General features: G+C 42.4%; 1 protein-coding gene across 1 annotated transcript in view; it reads right to left on the bottom strand.

Annotated features, from left to right (window-relative positions):
* Positions 1-18,540, bottom strand: part of hmcn1 (hemicentin 1) — a gene marked incomplete at its 5' end in the record, with an annotated part of 387,265 nt that overhangs the window by 321,157 nt on the left and 47,568 nt on the right. Inside the window, 6 exons of the mRNA XM_079505442.1 lie at positions 9,493-9,588; positions 9,696-9,887; positions 11,004-11,162; positions 11,590-11,703; positions 14,440-14,567; positions 15,320-15,461. Coding sequence (XP_079361568.1) covers positions 9,493-9,588; positions 9,696-9,887; positions 11,004-11,162; positions 11,590-11,703; positions 14,440-14,567; positions 15,320-15,461 — 831 coding nt within the window. The remainder of the gene's footprint in view (positions 1-9,492; positions 9,589-9,695; positions 9,888-11,003; positions 11,163-11,589; positions 11,704-14,439; positions 14,568-15,319; positions 15,462-18,540) is intronic.

Here is an 18,540-nt window from a genome sequence, read left to right as displayed (position 1 = left end):
CTGCTACTTATTTGTTTTAAATTGTGTTTTTCTGAGTATATTTTCCTGTTGTGTATGACGAGGTGGCCGAGTGGTTAAGGCATTGGACTGCTAATCCATTGTGCTCTCCACGCGTGGGTTCGAATCCCATCCTCGTCGATTACAGGAAGTATTCAATGTCTTTGGAAGTGAAAGGGATATTCACACTAATGACAGAGAAGAGCCACATAACCCAGGCAGTCACCCCGTGACTGGGAAGAAAATTAAATGGCTTGTTGCCATAGTTGTACAAGCCATGTCTTCTTTGCTGCTACTTATTTGTTTTAAATTGTGTTTTTCTGAGTATATTTTCCTGTTATGTATGACGAGGTGGCCGAGTGGTTAAGGCGATGGACTGCTAATCCATTGTGCTCTGCACGCGTGGGTTCGAATCCCATCCTCGTCGATTACAGGAAGTTTTCAATGTCTTTGGAAGTGAAAGGGATATTCACACTAATGACAGAGAAGAGCCACATAACCCAGGCAGTCACCCCGTGACTGGGAAGAAAATTAAATGTCTTGTTGCCATAGTTGTACCAGCCATGTCTTCTTTGCTGCTACTTATTTGTTTTAAATTGTGTTTTTCTGAGTATATTTTCCAGTTGTCTATGACGAGGTGGCCGAGTGGTTAAGGCGATGGACTGCTAATCCATTGTGCTCTGCACGCGTGGGTTCGAATCCCATCCTCGTCGATTACAGGAAGTTTTCAATGTCTTTGGAAGTGAAAGGGATATTCACACTAATGACAGAGAAGAGTCACATAACCCAGGCAGTCACCCCGTGACTGGGAAGAAAATTAAATTGCTTGTTGCCATAGTTGTACAAGCCATGTCTTCTTTGCTGCTAACTATTTGTTTTAAATTGTGTTTTACTGAGTATATTTTCCTGTTGTGTATGACGAGGTGGCCGAGTGGTTAAGGCGATGGACTGCTAATCCATTGTGCTCTGCACGCGTGGGTTCGAATCCCATCCTCGTCGATTACAGCAAGTTTTCAATGTCATTGGAAGTGAAATGGATATTTACACTAATGACAGAGAAGAGCCACATAACCCAGGCAGTCACCCCCTGACTGGGAAGAAAATTAAATGACTTGTTGCCATAGTTGTACAAGCCATGTCTTCTTTGCTGCTACTTATTTGTTTTAAATTGTGTTTTTCTGAGTATATTTTCCTGTTATGTATGACGAGGTGGCCGAGTGGTTAAGGCGATGGACTGCTAATCCATTGTGCTCTGCACGCGTGGGTTCGAATCCCATCCTCGTCGATTACAGCAAGTTTTCAATGTCATTGGAAGTGAAATGGATATTTACACTAATGACAGAGAAGAGCCACATAACCCAGGCAGTCACCCCCTGACTGGGAAGAAAATTAAATGGCTTGTTGCCATAGTTGTACAAGCCATGTCTTCTTTGCTGCTACTTATTTGTTTTAAATTGTGTTTTACTGAGTATATTTTCCTGTTGTGTATGACGAGGTGGCCGAGTGGTTAAGGCGATGGACTGCTAATCCATTGTGCTCTGCACGCGTGGGTTCGAATCCCATCCTCGTCGATTACAGCAAGTTTTCAATGTCATTGGAAGTGAAATGGATATTTACACTAATGACAGAGAAGAGCCACATAACCCAGGCAGTCACCCCCTGACTGGGAAGAAAATTAAATGACTTGTTGCCATAGTTGTACAAGCCATGTCTTCTTTGCTGCTACTTATTTGTTTTAAATTGTGTTTTTCTGAGTATATTTTCCTGTTATGTATGACGAGGTGGCCGAGTGGTTAAGGCGATGGACTGCTAATCCATTCTACTCTGCACGCGTGCGTTCGAATCCCATCCTCGTCGATTACAGGAAGTTTTCAATGTCATTGGAAGTGAAATGGATATTTACATTAATGACAGAGAAGAGCCACATAACCCAGGCAGTCACCCCCTGACTGGGAAGAAAATTAAATGACTTGTTGCCATAGTTGTACAAGCCCTGTCTTCTTTGCTGCTACTTATTTGTTTTAAATTGTGTTTTTCTGAGTATATTTTCCTGTTATGTATGACGAGGTGGCCGAGTGGTTAAGGCGATGGACTGCTAATCCATTGTGCTCTGCACACGTGGGTTCGAATCCCATACTCGTCGATTACAGGAAGTTTTCAATGTCTTTGGAAGTGAAAGGGATATTCACACTAATGACAGAGAAGAGCCACATAACCTAGGAAGTCACCCCGTGACTGGGAAGAAAATTAAATGGCTTGTTGCCATAGTTGTACAAGCCATGTCTTCTTTGCTGCTACTTATTTGTTTTAAATTGTGTTTTTCTGAGTATATTTTCCTGTTATGTATGACTAGGTGGCCGAGTGGTTAAGGCGATGGACTGCTAATCCATTGTGCTCTGCACGCGTGGGTTCGAATCCCATCCTCGTCGATTACAGGAAGTTTTCAATGTCTTTGGAAGTGAAAGGGATATTCACACTAATGACAGAGAAGAGCCACATAACCCAGGCAGTCACCCCGTGACTGGGAAGAAAATTAAATGTCTTGTTGCCATAGTTGTACCAGCCATGTCTTCTTTGCTGCTACTTATTTGTTTTAAATTGTGTTTTTCTGAGTATATTTTCCAGTTCTCTATGATGAGGTGGCCGAGTGGTTAAGGCGATGGACTGCTAATCCATTGTGCTCTGCACGCGTGGGTTCGAATCCCATCCTCGTCGATTACAGGAAGTTTTCAATGTCTTTGGAAGTGAAAGGGATATTCACACTAATGACAGAGAAGAGTCACATAACCCAGGCAGTCACCCCGTGACTGGGAAGAAAATTAAATGGCTTGTTGCCATAGTTGTACAAGCCATGTCTTCTTTGCTGCTAACTATTTGTTTTAAATTGTGTTTTACTGAGTATATTTTCCTGTTGTGTATGACGAGGTGGCCGAGTGGTTAAGGCGATGGACTGCTAATCCATTGTGCTCTGCACGCGTGGGTTCGAATCCCATCCTCGTCGATTACAGCAAGTTTTCAATGTCATTGGAAGTGAAATGGATATTTACACTAATGACAGAGAAGAGCCACATAACCCAGGCAGTCACCCCCTGACTGGGAAGAAAATTAAATGACTTGTTGCCATAGTTGTACAAGCCATGTCTTCTTTGCTGCTACTTATTTGTTTTAAATTGTGTTTTTCTGAGTATATTTTCCTGTTATGTATGACGAGGTGGCCGAGTGGTTAAGGCGATGGACTGCTAATCCATTGTACTCTGCACGCGTGCGTTCGAATCCCATCCTCGTCGATTACAGGAAGTTTTCAATGTCTTTGGAAGTGAAAGGGATATTCACACTAATGACAGAGAAGAGCCACATAACCCAGGCAGTCACCCCGTGACTGGGAAGAAAATTAAATGGCTTGTTGCCATAGTTGTACAAGCCATGTCTTCTTTGCTGCTAACTATTTGTTTTAAATTGTGTTTTACTGAGTATATTTTCCTGTTGTGTATGACGAGGTGGCCGAGTGGTTAAGGCGATGTACTGCTAATCCATTGTGCTCTGCACGCGTGGGTTCGAATCCCATCCTCGTCGATTACAGCAAGTTTTCAATGTCATTGGAAGTGAAATGGATATTTACACTAATGACAGAGAAGAGCCACATAACCCAGGCAGTCACCCCCTGACTGGGAAGAAAATTAAATGACTTGTTGCCATAGTTGTACAAGCCATGTCTTCTTTGCTGCTACTTATTTGTTTTAAATTGTGTTTTTCTGAGTATATTTTCCTGTTATGTATGACGAGGTGGCCGAGTGATTAAGGCGATGGACTGCTAATCCATTGTGCTCTGCACGCGTGGGTTCGAATCCCATCCTCGTCGATTACAGGAAGTTTTCAATGTCTTTGGAAGTGAAAGGGATATTCACACTAATGACAGAGAAGAGCCACATAACCCAGGCAGTCACCCCGTGACTGGGAAGAAAATGAAATGGCTTGTTGCCATAGTTGTACAAGCCATGTCTTCTTTCCTGCTAACTTTTTGTTTTAAATTGTGTTTTACTGAGTATATTTTCCTGTTGTGTATGACGAGGTGGCCGAGTGGTTAAGGCGATGGACTGCTAATCCATTGTGCTCTGCACGCGTGGGTTCGAATCCCATCCTCGTCGATTACAGGAAGTTTTCAATGTCATTGGAAGTGAAATGGATATTTACACTAATGACAGAGAAGAGCCACATAACCCAGGCAGTCACCCCCTGACTGGGAAGAAAATTAAATGACTTGTTGCCATAGTTGTACAAGCCATGTCTTCTTTGCTGCTACTTATTTGTTTTAAATTGTGTTTTTCTGAGTATATTTTCCTATTATGTATGACGAGGTGGCCGAGTGGTTAAGGCGATGGACTGCTAATCCATTGTGCTCTGCACGCGTGGGTTCGAATCCCATCCTCGTCGATTACAGGAAGTTTTCAATGTCTTTGGAAGTGAAAGGGATATTCACACTAATGACAGAGAAGAGCCACATAACCCAGGCAGTCACCCCGTGACTGGGAAGAAAATGAAATGTCTTGTTGCCATAGTTGTACAAGCCATGTCTTCTTTGCTGCTACTTATTTGTTTTAAATTGTGTTTTTCTGAGTATATTTTCCTGTTATGTATGACGAGGTGGCCGAGTGGTTAAGGCGATGGACTGCTAATCCATTGTGCTCTGCACGCGTGGGTTCGAATCCCATCCTCGTCGATTACAGCAAGTTTTCAATGTCATTGGAAGTGAAATGGATATTTACACTAATGACAGAGAAGAGCCACATAACCCAGGCAGTCACCCCCTGACTGGGAAGAAAATTAAATGGCTTGTTGCCATAGTTGTACAAGCCATGTCTTCTTTGCTGCTACTTATTTGTTTTAAATTGTGTTTTACTGAGTATATTTTCCTGTTGTGTATGACGAGGTGGCCGAGTGGTTAAGGCGATGGACTGCTAATCCATTGTGCTCTGCACGCGTGGGTTCGAATCCCATCCTCGTCGATTACAGCAAGTTTTCAATGTCATTGGAAGTGAAATGGATATTTACACTAATGACAGAGAAGAGCCACATAACCCAGGCAGTCACCCCCTGACTGGGAAGAAAATTAAATGACTTGTTGCCATAGTTGTACAAGCCATGTCTTCTTTGCTGCTACTTATTTGTTTTAAATTGTGTTTTTCTGAGTATATTTTCCTGTTATGTATGACGAGGTGGCCGAGTGGTTAAGGCGATGGACTGCTAATCCATTCTACTCTGCACGCGTGCGTTCGAATCCCATCCTCGTCGATTACAGGAAGTTTTCAATGTCATTGGAAGTGAAATGGATATTTACATTAATGACAGAGAAGAGCCACATAACCCAGGCAGTCACCCCCTGACTGGGAAGAAAATTAAATGACTTGTTGCCATAGTTGTACAAGCCCTGTCTTCTTTGCTGCTACTTATTTGTTTTAAATTGTGTTTTTCTGAGTATATTTTCCTGTTATGTATGACGAGGTGGCCGAGTGGTTAAGGCGATGGACTGCTAATCCATTGTGCTCTGCACACGTGGGTTCGAATCCCATACTCGTCAATTACAGGAAGTTTTCAATGTCTTTGGAAGTGAAAGGGATATTCACACTAATGACAGAGAAGAGCCACATAACCTAGGAAGTCACCCCGTGACTGGGAAGAAAATTAAATGGCTTGTTGCCATAGTTGTACAAGCCATGTCTTCTTTGCTGCTACTTATTTGTTTTAAATTGTGTTTTTCTGAGTATATTTTCCTGTTATGTATGACTAGGTGGCCGAGTGGTTAAGGCGATGGACTGCTAATCCATTGTGCTCTGCACGCGTGGGTTCGAATCCCATCCTCGTCGATTACAGGAAGTTTTCAATGTCTTTGGAAGTGAAAGGGATATTCACACTAATGACAGAGAAGAGCCACATAACCCAGGCAGTCACCCCGTGACTGGGAAGAAAATTAAATGTCTTGTTGCCATAGTTGTACCAGCCATGTCTTCTTTGCTGCTACTTATTTGTTTTAAATTGTGTTTTTCTGAGTATATTTTCCAGTTCTCTATGATGAGGTGGCCGAGTGGTTAAGGCGATGGACTGCTAATCCATTGTGCTCTGCACGCGTGGGTTCGAATCCCATCCTCGTCGATTACAGGAAGTTTTCAATGTCTTTGGAAGTGAAAGGGATATTCACACTAATGACAGAGAAGAGTCACATAACCCAGGCAGTCACCCCGTGACTGGGAAGAAAATTAAATGGCTTGTTGCCATAGTTGTACAAGCCATGTCTTCTTTGCTGCTAACTATTTGTTTTAAATTGTGTTTTACTGAGTATATTTTCCTGTTGTGTATGACGAGGTGGCCGAGTGGTTAAGGCGATGGACTGCTAATCCATTGTGCTCTGCACGCGTGGGTTCGAATCCCATCCTCGTCGATTACAGCAAGTTTTCAATGTCATTGGAAGTGAAATGGATATTTACACTAATGACAGAGAAGAGCCACATAACCCAGGCAGTCACCCCCTGACTGGGAAGAAAATTAAATGACTTGTTGCCATAGTTGTACAAGCCATGTCTTCTTTGCTGCTACTTATTTGTTTTAAATTGTGTTTTTCTGAGTATATTTTCCTGTTATGTATGACGAGGTGGCCGAGTGATTAAGGCGATGGACTGCTAATCCATTGTGCTCTGCACGCGTGGGTTCGAATCCCATCCTCGTCGATTACAGGAAGTTTTCAATGTCTTTGGAAGTGAAAGGGATATTCACACTAATGACAGAGAAGAGCCACATAACCCAGGCAGTCACCCCGTGACTGGGAAGAAAATGAAATGGCTTGTTGCCATAGTTGTACAAGCCATGTCTTCTTTCCTGCTAACTTTTTGTTTTAAATTGTGTTTTACTGAGTATATTTTCCTGTTGTGTATGACGAGGTGGCCGAGTGGTTAAGGCGATGGACTGCTAATCCATTGTGCTCTGCACGCGTGGGTTCGAATCCCATCCTCGTCGATTACAGGAAGTTTTCAATGTCATTGGAAGTGAAATGGATATTTACACTAATGACAGAGAAGAGCCACATAACCCAGGCAGTCACCCCCTGACTGGGAAGAAAATTAAATGACTTGTTGCCATAGTTGTACAAGCCATGTCTTCTTTGCTGCTACTTATTTGTTTTAAATTGTGTTTTTCTGAGTATATTTTCCTGTTATGTATGACGAGGTGGCCGAGTGGTTAAGGCGATGGACTGCTAATCCATTGTGCTCTGCACGCGTGGGTTCGAATCCCATCCTCGTCGATTACAGGAAGTTTTCAATGTCTTTGGAAGTGAAAGGGATATTCACACTAATGACAGAGAAGAGCCACATAACCCAGGCAGTCACCCCGTGACTGGGAAGAAAATGAAATGTCTTGTTGCCATAGTTGTACAAGCCATGTCTTCTTTGCTGCTACTTATTTGTTTTAAATTGTGTTTTTCTGAGTATATTTTCTTGTAGTGTATGACGAGGTGGCCGAGTGGTTAAGGTGATGGACTGCTAATCCATCCAACCAAATGCTTGGTTGATTTGGTGTGTGTGTGTGTGTGTGTGTGTGTGTGTGTGTGTGTGTGTGTGTGTGTGTGTGTGTGTGTGTGTGTGTGTGTGTGTGTGTGTGTGTGTGTGTGTGTGTGTGTGTGTGTGTGTGTGTGTGTGTGTGTGTGTGTGTGTGTGTGTGTGTGTGTGTGTGCGCATGCTTTGGGATGACTGTGTCAGTGGGGCAGTAGCAGTAATATAACTAATACATGTCAGCTGGGTGGGACTCTCTATCCTAGCCTTTGACCCACATATAAAAGCCCTGTGTTTCCACTTGGGACTGGCCATGGCAGTTAACAAGACACACATGTACAAACACACACTGCAATATCCTCAGTGTTCATTTAACTCAGAAAGTGGAACCGAATGTGTCCATTCAGATATGGAAAAATTAACACAGAGGATTTTGCGGTGTAGGCCTACTCACTGAGTTTCTTAATGAACACAACGCAACGCAACGCACGCACGCACGCACGCACGCACGCACGCACGCACGCACGCACATGCCATAGACAGATCAACATACATAATTCAAAATATGACTATGTATCATTTATTTATTTGCATGCGTGTGTGTGTGTGTGTGTGTGTGCGTGTGTGCGTGCGTGCGTGCGTGCGTGCGTGTGTGTGTCTTTGTGGTATACACATGGTGATATATAACAGCGCTACACCTTTGAAGTGCACTAGCAGAGAGAGCAAAGAGGCAAATGCTGGAGAGTTGTGATCTTGGGCTCACTTTGATGAAATGGACAAATTTATAGGAATGCAAGCTTCACATTCATCTCTTTGAAGCTGCAGAAGCAGATACAATCCTACTGCAAAACATCAATGTCAGGATGATTCAGAGGCAGGTATGTGGTAGCAGGAGAAGTCATAAAGTAACAAACAGTACAGCATGTTGGCAGTGGAACCATGAGAAAGCATAGAATATTCTTCATATCATATTTCATTTTTCTCCCAATGTAGTCATTATGCCACGTCCCAGCTCCCCCATGTATAGTCCCTGTTACTGCCGAGCCCTACTGGATGGTCTCAGGGAGAGCGCAGACAACCATGTCTCCTCTGAAAAATGTGATGTCACTAGCTGTTTCTTTTCACCTGACAGTTTCACCAAGAGGATGTAACGCATTCAGATCTCATTTTCTCTGAACCTCAAACAGATGGACATACAGCACGCATGGAAATGCAGGCAAGCAGTGCGTGCTCACACACACACACACACACACTTTCCTCAAGTGACTTCAGATGATCCAACATCGCTTCATACCCTGACAATTAATTTGAGCCCTATTTCACCATTCCATTCCCTCCCTGTCAGGTAAACCCGTGCACATGTATTGTACACCAGTCAGGAAGACTTGACTGATGCTTGATCCCTTCCAATACTCCCGCTGTGGATACTGACTTTCATTTCAAGAGTGCAGAGAGTTACTTTATGTTTTCTTTGTATGCAGCCGGACAAAGTTATGGCTTTTCAGATATGGATTACTGTCCTCACAGGAAATATAAAATGGCAATGCGCACGTGTACTGCAGCAAAAGATAATAATTCAGCTTGATTCATAATCCACAGTGGCGAGTTTGCCAGGAGGTGATTATTCTAGAGATGCAATCATAACTAGTTCATTTTCAACTCACTAAACACAGTTGACAATAGCCCTTCACACACATTAATCTACCGTAGGTAGACAGACATATATGCCCTGTCCAAATATACAACCACAAATACTGATGTACGTCAGACTGGGGTCAAATCGCTTTGCAGGTTGCTGACCTGTGCTGATCATCAATGTGGTGGGATGGAAAAGGGACACTCACACAAATGAGAGAAGCCAGAATGGTACTGTACATAACCTTGACAGACAGTCACCCCATGACTGATGTGTGTGTACAGTATGCAATTAGATTAGATTAAATTAGATCATTCTTACCTAGTCCGGTTACTGTGATCCTGGCCTGGGTGTGGATGGTGCCAAAGTGATTGTGGGCCTCACACACGTAGACCCCTTCATCATCTACCCATAAGTCTGACAGAAAGAGTTACAGCCTGAGGTTAGAGTGTGAATGGGTGGGTCATAATGTGCACTATGCATTGCGTCCATTTCAATCTGTATAGTATATAAGTGGAACTCACTGGTGATGCGCAGCTCCCCTCTGTTCTGTGTGATGGTGCTGAGTGTGTGGGGTCTGTTGGAGAGGGCCGAGCCGTCCTGTCTCCTCCAGGTGACCTGCGGTTCAGGGTAACCCTGCACGTGGCACGACAGGGTGACGTTGGAGCCGATGTTCCGCGCCACGTCGGATGGCTCTTGTGTGAATGCGGGTGCAGCTGCATGTGGTCAAGATCAACAGAGGTCATAAAGTTTAGGAAAATCTGTCCATCTGTATCACATTCTTTCCATTCTACAGACAATGAACCTGTCCATCACACAGGCTGGAGGACTGGACTGGCTCACACCAGCCATTCATAAATTCCTATCAAAGTTAGCATGTTCACTTCTTCACTTGAGGCGTTATTGCCATGATTTAACACTTTTATGCCACGGAATTTTTCAAAATAAAGGCACTAGAGTGCCCAGCAGATGAGGCAGATTTTACTCTGAAAAGCCCCGACCTTCCATTTTCCCCCAAAACCAGGAGGTATAATGTTCCATTACTACCTCGCGCTAATAAGTCTGATCTCTCTCTAGAAGCGTTAATATTCCAAACAAGATGCTTGGTTAAGTCAGACATTACATTGCCAATACTGCAATACTGCCTCATCAAAGATGGTATTGTGACTTTATATATTGTCAATTACTTGCATGAGAGGGGGAGAGGTGGTGGAGTAAGCTGCTTTAACATACAGTTTGAGGGTCAAATGCAATGTTTTGTCAGAAGCGCTTGGTAACAGACAAAATCATTTACGAAAAATAAATAAATGAATGAATTAATGAATGAATTAATTAATTAATTAATTAATTCATGAATTAATTAACGAATTAACGAATTAACGAATTAACAAATGAATGAATGAATCAATGAAAGAATCAATCAATGAATCAATCAATGAATCAATCAATGAATGAAGAGTTAATTCCGTTCTGTGTATGTTTTACTAAGCAACTCCAAAGCATAACACACAGCTCTCAGATTGCTTGATCAGAACCAACTGTTGGTTACAAATATGCAACAAAAATGTACTAATCATAATTACTTTAAAGATGTAAAGCTGTATAAAATCATTTAGGACTAAGGCTGATTCTAAAAATGTTTTTAGAATCAAGTTTTCTGAAAATGGTCAAATATTAATTAAAAAATTACAAAACTGTTTTGCTGCTAATATACTACCATAGTTAACATTATAGTCATTAGATCAGCATAGGTAGTTGAGGTAAATATAATATGTGCAGTAATTCACAGTAAGTAAATCACTAAACATTTAAAATTGTGTTGCGAACCTCACCTCCCACATCCAGAGAGATCTTCCCTGATGATGTGCCAGCAGGGTTGACAGCTACACAGGTGTAGTCCCCACCATCAATATCCCGAGTCTCCGCAATAGTAAGAGTCCCTCCCATGACATCGATGTCAATGAAGGATGACGGACTCAACCGGAGGTCTCCTGGAGATCAAGAGAAACCCATGTAGTTATGTCTGGGTCAACCGAGGGTTTTACAGGATAGTAATCAATGCTACAATAAGACCTTTATTGATCCCTTTGGGGAAATTAAGGCGCCAAGTTAAAAGATTATAGAGCATGGGGAAGAAAATGTACTGTACTGCATGATGAAGACACAGTCAAGGCAACACCATCAGTAAGGTGACAAAAAAGAAAAGTTTATATATAAAAGTATATAAATATATAATGTCATGTAATGTAATAATGCCATGTAATGTGAGGAACCTATGAACAGCACATTTCTGACAGTACCTTTGTTCATTGCTTTCTGTACATGTTCTGCCTCACTGTCCTTAGGCAGGATATGCTGATCCACAGAGTCAGCCAGTGTGTCTGCGTGCGTGCGCGCGTGCGTGTGCATGTGTCTTACCTTTGTGCCACCAGATCTCAGGCTTGGGGATTCCAGAGCTTGAGCAGGCCATCACTGTTGTCTCTCCGAGACCAATGAGAATCTCGCTCAGTGCCACCATCACCACAGGAGATTCTAATGGAGAGAAAGCAGGTTGTGTCAGTGACTGCCTTACACAAAGAGAAGCAACATTGTAGTACACAGTGAACATTAACACATTCCGGACGGGAATCCCTTTTGGTGTTTCAAGCATTATGTGGCTGTGCATTAGTGCGGCTGTGGCTCAGGAGGTAGAGCAGGTCGTCCAATGATCCCTTGGTCGGTGGTTCGAATCCTGGCTCCACATGTCAAAGCGTCTTTGGGCAAGACACTGAACCCTACATTGCCTCCAATGAGTTGGTAGGTGTGAGCTTGCCACCATTGGTGTGTGTGAATGTGAGGACGTTAGCGTCGACTGTTTGCCACTTTACCTCCCAAATGTATGAATGAACCATTATACAGCACTTGGAAAAGCACTATAAAAATGCAATTCAATGGTCCTCATTCACAAAGGAGAAATACGCCAGAGTGTAACGGAAGCGTACCGGAAGCGTATACAGATGCGGGAAATTCCGTCAGATCACGCTACGTTGTTTTGCCGTGCAATTCAAAGAGCGGTGTGTACCACAGGTACGCAGGTGTATGTCATAAAGAATGCGAGCGGGTGCCAAATGATCGGAAAATCACCCGACAACGTCATTTGCATTGATCCACGCCCCATTTCACACCATAAAAGGCGTCAAGCATGACTCAGCAGACAGCAGTAAAAAAAACAAAAAAGAACTATAGGCCTTACAGCTCAAACGAAATAGAGGTCCTCCTGACGGAATGCAACAAAATAATGATATTTTCCAGTATAGTGGCTTCACAAATTAAAATAAAAATGATTGCTGGAAAGAAATTAGGCTATATTAGGAAATTAAAAGAAAATTATCTGACCATGTCAAGCGCCGGAGCGACGACCACCACCTGCAGTCTCTTTTTTTACATCCATATACCATTACATTTGTGCGTGATTCTTTATATTGTCTATAGCCTACCATTAAGCTATATAAATCATTTTCCCAAGCTTACAAAACGGTGAGCTGCTCCGCACCGCATGCAGCAATGTCAAGCTAGCTGACTTACGGTATAAAATGCAGCTTGGCCATTTATTTATTTAAGTTCGGGACCAAGGCAGCAAGCTAGCGTATACTTGGCAATTATATTATAAAGCCTTTTCTTTTCTATTGAACAATTGCTCACTCACAAGTCACACCTTTGCAGAGGTAAAACATATATCCGATATTTTTATCAGAGCTGCATTGAGTCATGCGGGGAATAGATTAATATCATCTCACTGTCATCTGTCTGAATGCCATGTGGAGAATGGATTTGTTCTGATCATGGACACGTAGGCATAGGCCTATAGCTATTTAAATTTGAAATTTAAATTTCAACCATATACGGCGGGTAGCCTCCTCTTTGTCAGATCTAAGTGCAGGTTCATTTATGATGATGTCGTCATATTAAAATGATTCGCGAATTTCGCGGGACATTTGGCACCAAACTTGATTGATCTCATCAATGTAGTAGCCTACAGCCTAGCTATAAGTTCCCCATATTATAATTAATTAAGGTGCACTGGCTTAAAACTATGACTGGCCTAATTGCACGCGCTGATGCAATAATGTGGACCCTCGTGACTGCTGTCTGTCTGTCAGACCGGCATGTCTGTGAACCATAGAAATAATCTGTTGTGTCCGGGCCGGGCTCACCGCACCGTTATATTCATTTTCCAATGAATTCGTACAGTGCAGAATGCAGATAAGTGTATGTTCTTATTATAATTGTGAGTTTGTTTTTTAACATGCAGCACGAGTCCGCGAGAGCCGATCTACAAGCTCACAACGCGTTGCACTGCGAGTAGAAAGCTGTCAAGTGCAGCGCAATCGCGCATGCTAGAAATATCCTAATAAATAAATAAAAAGGTGTCGGGTTTGCAGGGGCAGTTTCTGTATGGGACTCTAGGCTAACCTGCCTCTAGAATGCATGCATTTAGGCATCCAAGTGATACTTGGCTTTTATATAAGCTATCATTTGTTTATGTGCTGACCAATGTTATGGACTACATATTTTATCTGAGATTTGGGGACTTTTAATTTATTCAGAATGAAGACTAAAGCCTTCTGAATAAATCTACGCAAGCAGTACACGACCCTCTGAGCTGGCGCAGCTTATAGCGGAGTTTCCGACCAAACAACGTCACCGTAAAGTTCACGTTCAAGTTCATGAATTCCCACGTAATGTGGGAATCCACGTAAATGCCAGTCCGCTCACGCTCCGCTCACGTTACGTAACGTTATTAGCGTAAACGCCGTTGTGAATGAGGCCCAATATGTTATATTTTAGCTATTGAAAAACTGCAGATCTACAAGCTCATAGCATGGCACCGAGTTCCACGCTACGAGCTTGTAGATCTGCTATTTCAAAAAAATCGTGGCGATGTGGCGCAAATCTTTGAATATATATTCTTTCAGAGCGAATGTTTTTAACTCAAATGTTTTTAACTCAAATGTTTTTAACTCAAAGCTTCTGGGGGAGTCCCTGGAAAAACACATTTTCAGATGGGGGTCCGTGGCCAAATACAGATCATTCTGGGGGTCCTTGACATGAAAAAGGTTGAGCACCACTGACATAGAATTATTTTTTTAGAATCAGCCTCAGGTCTAAATGGGTTAACATGCATACGCATTACATACAACGTCGTACATGCATGCATTTGTTAGTACAGTGTGTGTACTCCATATATTTCATTATGTGTGTCCTTCTATACTGTATGTTTCTACTCACCAATGTAAGTTAGGATGGAGCTCTGTGTGTCTGTTCCTGCTTGGTTGCTGGCCAGACAGCCATACACGCCACCATCTTTCTGCTCCATGTTTCGTATAACCAGTGTCCCATCAGCCGTCATCCTGTATCTTCAGTGGGATGGTGGATGAGAGCAACATACACTTTATTAAAAAAAAATAAAAAAATCACCCCAAATGAACCGGAAGCAAAATCGCCTAAAGCGCAAGGTAGAGATGATCTTTTAAAACCGTCCTGCCGCCGGGCACGAGGAAAACGAGAACCTACTCTTTCTAACTGCTACGCCAAACACAGCTTTCTCGTGTTCTAATTGTTTAATCGCTGTTTGATCGATTTCGATGGTTAGCATTTGTTGCTACCGCAAACAATATTCTGGGACATAACACACACACTGTCGCGGCCATTTTGAAGATGCGCGCGCATCCACTTCCATTCTAAGCCCTGCATTAAAAGCCCTGTATCTCAGAAACGACATTGCGGGGGCGGTTTCTGGGCCTGTAGCAGGCGCTGTGATACTCGCGGTCGGCTTTATCCACCATCGACCGAGAGAACAACAACCGGTGAAGACACCACACACATCAATTTGTCACAGGAAGATGGAATTACGGATATTTGGCTCTTCAAAGTAAGTGTTACGCGCGATAAAACCCTGGCAGTACGCGATCGAGATATGAATTAATGCTAGCGGTAAATGGGTTAAGTAAGGTCTTCTGACCGTCTCATGTTATAAAAGAAACTATAGAGTCACAATAGGGTCTGCCTACTCTCTTTCAGAATAAAGCTCCTACAAACACACACAAGCTCTTATACACACTGTATAAAAAATGAAAATTGTACAGGAGAGCACCTGTAATGAATGTACCTGTTAGAACTGATGATGAACATGTCGTTGTGGGTCCACACTAGGCGGGGTGAAGGGTAGCCACTGGCTGTGCATCTTATCCTCACTTCCTGTCCTGTCACAAAGGTCTGATTCCGAGGTTCCACTGAAACCCTGGGGGGTTCTACATTACAAGAAGGAAGAAGCAAGCAATATACCAATTATTCTAATGATTCGCTACAATCACAAAATTAACTAATCAATAGTACTGAAAGGATGTCCTTAACATGTATGTACTTTGGTGTGGGGGAAACCAAGAGCACCTGATCTGCATTTCATTGGTTGTTTAACATGCCCGTTTTATTTCCCCTCAGGGAAACCCACACAATGTCTTAAATGCAACTCCATCCATTGCTCTAATAACACTCCATGAAATTGACCCTTCAAGGGCAGAGGGAAAAAGTCAACAACTATTTCCACTCAAGAGGCACATCTTGGCTAGAATTCTTTGTGATTTTACGTTTACTGTGCCAGCCCCACATGGTGGTATTACGTAAATATTGGTGACCCATTAAATACTGTGATTTCCGTTTCAACACCGCACTCCACTTCATACACTGTCCCTGATCCTGTGCAAGTCACCACTTGCATGATTTATAAAGCTAGGCATTACCAAGTGATGGGAATGTTTAACGACTACATAGAGAGAAGATGCCAACTCCAAACAGAAAGGCCCCAGTCGGGGCAGAAGCCAGGACGGTGCTAACCACTGAGCCACCCTGTTACCAAGGTATTTGCTTTGATTAGGACCCTGAAGCGATCTTCAACTCAACAACCAGATTAATTTAGGCTCCATCATAAGATGTAACGGAGCATATTTTTTTTTACTTTCACTTCAGCAGGAAGAACGATGTCTGTAACTACAACCAATAATGTTTCACGGCACATCTTTCACCCACATTTCTCCTTTTATTGGTAAAACAGTGAACAATATTGAATCCAGACCTCGTAAAGCCATGGATGGAATCCTCTCTGATTTTCCAATTGATTCATGATGTGTAACTCATTCTTAAAAGCCTGCGTTTTCCCTATCTTATCCTTTGCTGACTGCCAGCAGCATCTCCAAGAGTTTCTGCTCTTTCCAACTATATAATTAGAAAACACAATCCAAGAGCCTCCAATGCAGAGAAAAAGCTTAACACCACTTAAGGTCCTTACTACCGTATTAATATACTAGTGCTTCTTTAAAACCACTTAAGGTCCTTACTACCGTATTAATATACTAGTGCTTCTTTAAAACCACTTAAGGTCCTTACTACCGTATTAATATACTAGTGCTTCTTAAGGTCCTTACTACCGTATTAATATACTAGTGCTTCTTAAGGTCCTTACTACCGTATTAATATACTAGTGCTTCTTAAGGTCCTTACTACCGTATTAATATACTAGTGCTTCTTAAGGTCCTTACTACCGTATTAATATACTAGTGTATATTGTGTCCTTACTACCGTATTAATATACTAGTGCTTCTTAAGGTCCTTACTACCGTATTAATATACTAGTGCTTCTTAAGGTCCTTACTACCGTATTAATATACTAGTGCTTCTTAAGGTCCTTACTACCGTATTAATATACTAGTGCTTCTTAAGGTCCTTACTACCGTATTAATATACTAGTGCTTCTTAAGGTCCTTACTACCGTATTAATATACTAGTGTATATTGTGTCCTTACTACCGTATTAATATACTAGTGCTTCTTAAGGTCCTTACTACCGTATTAATATACTAGTGCTTCTTAAGGTCCTTACTACCGTATTAATATACTAGTGCTTCTTAAGGTCCTTACTACCGTATTAATATACTAGTGCTTCTTAAGGTCCTTACTACCGTATTAATATACTAGTGCTTCTTTCCTTCTACAGAAAATCTCTTCGCTGAAAATACCTGAAAATACCTGAAGCTTACAACAGCAGTACGTTCCCAGGTAATACTTCCCAATTGGCATATGCACGTCAATCATAGTTATGTACAGTAGTATCCTCTCAATCATTTGTGCCATTTCACCATGTTGAAAAGGAGCTTAAACCAATGAGGAAGGAATTTAAACCCCATGAGTGCAGAGCACAATGGATTAGCATTCCCCATCGCCTTAAACACTGGGCCACATCGTCATACAAAAAAATACAAAAAAATACAAAAAAACTTTTTGTCTGTATTTGTCTTGTCTGTCTAAGGTCACATTCCCACCTAATACTTCGGTAGACTCAATGCGAATGGGCGGAGAATTTGGGATTCTTGCATATTTAATTTGCTGCGGTTTGCCTTCACACTGTCATCCGCAGCAATAAGCCTATCTCACAGAATTTCCCCGCCCCCCTTAATACGCCCCCTTTTGGGGTTAGTGGTGATAGCGTGACGTCACTCCATAGACGCTACATGTTAACAGAGGTAATTTAAGAAGTCTACAACTTTTGTTTTCTCAAGGTAAGGTTTGTTCTATCTGTTCGAGCTGATTTACCATCTTGTTTGCTTCATAATAATATTGGTCTGTCACATTTTTACATTAGAAAATGTACTTAGATTCTCCAGAGAAAAAAACGTGTAAATGCTAATGTTAAAGACACCACTATTTACCGGAAGTGGGCGTGAAAAGCGGGCTGTGAGATAGGCCTATTGGAAACGCAGCAGGGGGGACCTTTATCAATGTGTTCCATTCATAAACTAGCCTACACAGTGAAATCTATGGTGATAAAATTATACTCATAACGTGCATGTGTCGTGCCGTCTGGGACTGCCCCCCCCTCTCTCTCTCTCTCTCTCTCTCTCTCTCTCTCTCTCTCTCTCTCTCTCTCTCTCTCTCTCTCTCTCTCTCTCTCTCTCTCTCTCTGCACGCAGCCACGCAGTGTTCTTTTGGGCATGGAGGAACAGCGCTGAGCGCACTGATATAACAGACAGCAGCGCAAAATGTTTACAAGTTTATCGAGTTTGTAGTTTGTCCCTACTCCCCAGTCCCCACACAGTGTCAGTGACAGCACTCCATGTTTACGGCACGCACAGACAGACAGACAGACATACAGACAGAATATTCTGTAGGCTATAATACACTGCAGTGTTTTTATGTGTTTCCTTAAGCAATTGATTAATGTACTCGTCCTCATTTCGATCAGGGCTTCAGTCTCCTCATTCGACCACGTCTATCCACGGCAACGGGACATCTTTGTGCTGCGTAAAATATGCCTTCTCCGTCTCCAACTGTGTTTAGC

The sequence above is a fragment of the Electrona antarctica genome (genome assembly GCF_951216825.1).
Source record: "Electrona antarctica genome assembly, chromosome: 7".
NCBI classification, from domain to species: domain Eukaryota; kingdom Metazoa; phylum Chordata; class Actinopteri; order Myctophiformes; family Myctophidae; genus Electrona; species Electrona antarctica.
The sequence above is the reverse complement of the archived record's forward strand: the minus strand, read 5'-3'. Positions and strand labels throughout refer to the sequence as shown.